This window comes from Plasmodium coatneyi, chromosome 3 (assembly GCF_001680005.1).
Source record: "Plasmodium coatneyi strain Hackeri chromosome 3, complete sequence".
NCBI classification, from domain to species: domain Eukaryota; phylum Apicomplexa; class Aconoidasida; order Haemosporida; family Plasmodiidae; genus Plasmodium; species Plasmodium coatneyi.
In genome coordinates this window covers 455,623-461,193 of record NC_033558.1, presented here as the reverse complement: position 1 = coordinate 461,193, position 5,571 = coordinate 455,623, and the positions used below count along the sequence as shown (strand labels likewise).

The 5,571-nt window shown below is 38.7% G+C and overlaps 1 protein-coding gene across 1 annotated transcript; it reads left to right on the top strand.

Annotated features, from left to right (window-relative positions):
• PCOAH_00004870 (SICA antigen) lies at positions 1-4,610 on the top strand (the record flags this gene model as incomplete). Its single annotated transcript, XM_020057302.1, has 6 exons — positions 1-78; positions 217-792; positions 1,122-1,923; positions 2,077-2,925; positions 3,204-3,607; positions 3,891-4,610. The coding sequence occupies 6 exons, from the start codon at positions 1-3 to the stop codon at positions 4,608-4,610; spliced, it is 3,429 nt and encodes a 1,142-aa protein (XP_019912944.1).
• Positions 4,611-5,571: the final 961 nt, after the last annotated feature.

Genomic DNA, 5,571 nt, shown 5'->3' with positions numbered 1-5,571 from the left:
ATGGAAGAAAAATGGAATAAATTGAAGGGAGATTGGTTCGAAGAAAATGGAATGCAAGAAAAGGATATTCAGGATGTGGTAGGTGCTTAGTTGCATATTATTTATTCCAGAAGAATAAGCAAGAATAATGAGTGTGCATGTATGCTACAAAATAAAATAGTAGAGTGCCCAAATAAGAAAAGGGCGGATGTATGTACTCAATGATTTATTTTGTAGAGAAAATTAACGACTGAGATAAGGAACTGGATTAGAGAATTTGTTCATAATGTAAATAATGATGAGGAAGGTATTGGTGCAGGCGGGTGTGCCGAGGAGTATGAGGGTAAAACGCTGGAGGAAGGAATAGACAAAGAAGTGTGCTCATTCATTTTAGGGACTTTATGGAACATGCAAACAAAGATCTCTGCGGGGGGGGGCAGTGACATAAATAAGGAAATGGAAGCATATGTCTACTGCGCTATTATGAGCGCGTGGTTCTATTGGTACAGGAGAAAATATTGTGATGCAGACAAGGTTATGAAGCATGCATTTGGTAAAATGGAGGAGCTCAGCCAGGATATGGACACGGGTGGAAGATGGCATAAGTGTGAGTATGAAAATTTGGCAAAAATGGAAGTTGCGGGTAGGAATATTTTAGAGTACATTTTGCCAATGGTAAAGTACCAAAAGTACGCTATGGGAAAGATGTATAAGAAAATACCAAAAATTCCATGTCCACAGAAAGAAAGTAAAAGTGCAAAGGACGCAGGAGTAGGTCTTCCCAGTAGTAGTACTGGTAGTGGAATAAATATGGTAAGTGGAAATCCACCAAAAACACCATCACAACGTCCACCACCACATCCGCCACGGACAGTCCTGCCACCGAAAAGCAGGCAGAACAGGCATGGCAGCATGGCACAAACAGACCAATCCAACGGAGAGGAAATGTGGAAAAAATGGTTACGAAAATGGTTCGACCATATAAGGAGGAATAAACATATGAGCAGTATTGTTGATGTAAGTAATTACAATGTAGAATGTAGTGGATACATATAAGTGTATATATAGATTAATCAATTGTGAACAAATGCAATAGTGAAGTCTATATATTTTTGTACTCCATTTTTACCTATATTCTGCAGAGAAAAATATGGGATGATTTCAAGAAAACTTTTGATAACTTAATCAAGAGGTTAGGAGAAGACGAACCGGATGAAATAAAGCACCTTTGTGCTGATGTTCCCGATTGGACAGGTGGGAGTGAATGGAATAAGAAAGAATTATGTAAAGCTATGTTACGTATAAGATATTTCATGAATGGAATTGTAGGAGGAAAATTCAGGGGAGATAAGTCAAGTGTGGGAACCATTGACGATGAAGAAGCTTATAAAAGGTGTATAGTTGGAATGATATCTACGTTAGAATTCTTTCAGTGGCATTGTAAGTTTGAAGAAATTGCAGAATATACAGTGGGACCAATGAACAATGTGTTAAAGAAGCATAACCTGGAGGGGAAATTTGAAAAATGCAAAGATATTGACCCCAGAAGTTTAGTAATAGGGAAGAAAATTGTTGGAAATGAAATTAAAAAGTGGGTAGAAGGTGTTAAAAAAAGTGTACATATAATAACTCAAATAGAAAAAGTAGGTAAAGACCATTGTGAGGGAGAGAAACATGCACAAAAACTGAAGGAACAGGAAGAAAAGAATAGGGAAAGTGTTATAAAGTTATTCGGAAGGGATGATAAGAAGGAGTTAGGGATATTGACTAATACCAGTAATGATTTTCCCATGGAACGTGTGGATGAAAAATTAAAGGAAATGGAAAAAGCAGGAACAGATGATGCAAAAAGAGGAAAGTTGGTGAAGGAAATAGAGGAAATAATAGAGAATGCATCAGGTTGTTCTGTACACTTGGGACCAAAAGTCCAGGACGGGGAAGAAGGTACAATGTGACCACTGTGTATTTCTATTGTCCATATAGAAAAGTATACGTAATTCCCGTAGTAATAGTTATACCTGGATTATAGATAACCATGCATGAACCATGTACATATAAGTGCATTCCTCCTTTCTATGTTCTTCATTCCTTCCGTAGAAAACTGGGGGGAATTATTTACAAAATTCTCAAATCATCCTCTGCATAGTGACATTCATTATGATAGAGAAAAATTTAATGTGCTGTCCACGTGGTGTGACGTGGAAGATGACGACGATGTAAATTTAAAAGAACATAAGGAATTTTGCAAACTGCTCCTAAAGAATTTACTAATGGTAGGGCGTATTAATTATTCATGTGAAGGAGAAGTGTTAAAACAGGGTGGGAAGAAATGGTGTGTTAAGGCATGTGATCTCTTGAATATCTGGTTATTACATATAAAGGATGTGTGCGTATCGGAGGATGTTATTGAGGGAGTTTTCAAAAGGGTACACTCCGTGGACGGAATTTTCAGTGAGACAGGGGAATATACGAAATGTATGTACTTAAAAATTAATAATTTAAGGAGGGATAATGAGGACATGCTCAATAGAATTATGAAATGGATGGAATGTAAGAGTAAGCAAGGAGAGTTAGATGAAATTTATAAGAAAAATTGGTGCAATGCGAGCAGTGGAATGAAAAGATCATTAGGATGGACTCAATGGAAGGGTAAAAGTAAAAATACATACAGGGAGCAAGAGGGGGAGGAATATATGACGAAGCTTAAGGAGGTGGAGAAAAGAGAAAAAAGCATATTACAGACGATGAAGAACCTGTCATTAGGGGATCCCCAAGCACCAGCACCCCCACCGGAACCAGCAGATCCAGCAAAGGCAGCACCCGCGAAACCACCAAGTGGGAGGGGTGAAACACCATCAACATCGGATCCTCCACCAAGTATGCCAGCAGAAGAAAAAACTTCTCAGAAAAAAACGACGCCGGAGGAATCTGATCAAACCAAAACAGGTAAGGATACAACATTTCCTAAGAAAACTCCCACAAAGGAAGAATGCGAGAATCAAATGGTGCATGCTGACGCAGATCCCAGTGCATGTCTTAATCCAGACGATGATATTCTGCCACAATCAGCAGAACTTATATCACGACCCAATATTGCTGTGATTGATCTTGATGAGGGCGATCACAGGAGCCATTGGTCCTGCTTGGGCCTCATGTAGTGTGCCACGTACTATTAATGTAGTTCAGGAATAAAGTACAACTTCCTCCTAATCCTTCCTCTACAGATCCAGACCCCCAAGGTGTCAGCACTAGTAGTACAGGAACTCAGACTCCTGGTCAGGCTCCTCCACAACCTGACTCATCTCCCGCCCTTGCTGGTCATCGAGATGATCTTGCTAAGGAGGTGGCCAATACACCTGTTGAAACGAAGAAAACTACGGATGATGATACACAACTTGATCCACAGAAACCTAGCAGGGATGATCAGTCATCCAGTTCAGGAGGAGAGGGTCTAGACAGAACTCAACTTACAAAAACAACTTCTCAATCGGCAGCAACAAAATCATCAGATGGAATTGCTGCCCCTGTTGTTAGCAAGATTGACAACCTTCCTGATCTCCTTACCCCATACCTTCCTACAATTCCCGTCTTCATTGGTATGTCTGCTATGATCTACCTCCTTTGGAAAGTAAGAAAAAGATTTAAAGAGGAAAAAAACAGGAAAAAAAAAAACAAGGAATGAAAAAGAAAGAAAAAGGAAAAAATATAAAAAAAGAAGAAAAAAAGAAGAAGGAAAAAGGAAATAAAATAAAAGAAAAGAGGGAGCACACACCTTCTGACCCTTGCTTTTTTTACCTTAGATGGACACATATCTCTTATGTTGTGATGGCAATTATAATCATAATAATAGTATTTACACCTGAAAAATTACTTTTTCCCCCTATCTTTTTTCCTTTCTCTTTTTTTTTTAGTATTTTGGCTTGCCTGGTAAAAGAAAACGTTACAAAAGAGCACATAAAGTACGTGGACCTCCATCCTTAGAAGAACAAATTATAGACCGTGCTATGGACCACTCTGGTCCACATGAATATACCTTAGTAAAGGAACGTAGACAACCAAGATCTGTTCCAACGGGAACGAAGAGCCGAAAAAAACGTGATGGTCATCGTCGTGGTGTACGTCGCCGCATGATTATTGATATTCATTTAGAAGTCTTAAACGAATGTCAAAAAGGGGATCTCCATTTGACAAAGGAAGACTTTTTTGAAATTTTGGTTCGACAATTTATGGGAAGCGAATTTATAAAACAAGGAAATGTTCCAAGTTTAGATTCCGGGTTTAGGGAAAAAGACGTTGTTCCTATGGAGGGTGTTTTTAAGGAACAGGTTCAAAGTTCGGATTCCGGGTTTAGGGATGAAGACTTTGTTCTGGAGGAAGGTGTTTCTAAGGAACATGTTCCAAGTTCAGATTCCGGGTTTGGGGATGAAGACTTTGTTTCTGGCGAAGAGGTCCCTAGGGAAGATGTTCCTAAGGAACAGGTTCCAAATTTAGATTCCGGGTTTAGGGAGGAAGACTCTGTTCCTGAGGAATGTGTTCCTAAGGAGCAGATTCCAAGTTCAGATTCCGGGTTTAGGGAGGAAGACTTTCTTCCTGAGAAATGTGTTCCTGTGGAACAAGTTTATAAGGAATAGGTTCCACGTTCAGATTCAGATTCCGGGTTTTAGGGTGTAATAAATATTTTCCTTTCTTTTTTGTTTTTCTCGTTTTGCATTAAATTGTTTATGCTGATGTATACCTGATATATGTGGAAGTGAAAAAAAAATTTTCGTCCTTCACTTTATTTTGATTTGTTTGGTAAAATTTCTTCTTTTATTGAAGAATTAAAAAAAATGTTTATTCATTCTGTTATAAGAATTTTTGACTTTATAAATTTTTTTTTTGTTTTTTAAAATACACGAATATATCTTCAAAAATGTCAGCACATTTTTCCGCATCCGCGTTGGGTATATTCTTTCCTTATGTGCTTATTCAAACTTACCAAATGTAGGAAGAAAAGAAAGAAATGTGAAGAAAAGGAATAAAAAAAAAAGAAAGAAGGAAAAGAAAAGATAAAAAAGAAAAAGAGAGGAAGGAAAGGGAAAAAAGAATAATGAAAGAAGTGAAAGTGCCATTTTGTTCCTTACGCTGTATATAAAATGTGCGCGGTCATTTATGTCCTGGGAGGGAAACGGAATCATTCCCCTTCCCTTTCCCATCCAGGTGTTCTACATCCGACTGTAACCTACATTGTTCCGGTGACCCGGCGTATTATGATTATTTGTTCCTGTTCCTGCCCTTCTATTCCTTGTAGCCTGCCCTGTAGACGCTCCTGTGGTAGACCGTCTTGTGTACGCAGTAGGAGAATGTAGTGTGGTGAAATCATCCGCTGTTGTGGAGTCTAGTGTGGAATCCGTTGTGGTGGAAGCTTCCGTTAATGTGTCTAATTCATTCCTGGTGGATCTTCTTTTTCTTGTGCTTCTTCCATTTGAATTGTTACCGAACCAAGAAGACCATGGTTTATACTAAAGGGAAGGAAGGAGTATTAGGTGGAAGGAAGGTTGTTAGGGGTGGAAGGAAGGTTGTTAGGGGTTGAAGGAAGGTTGTTAGGGGTGG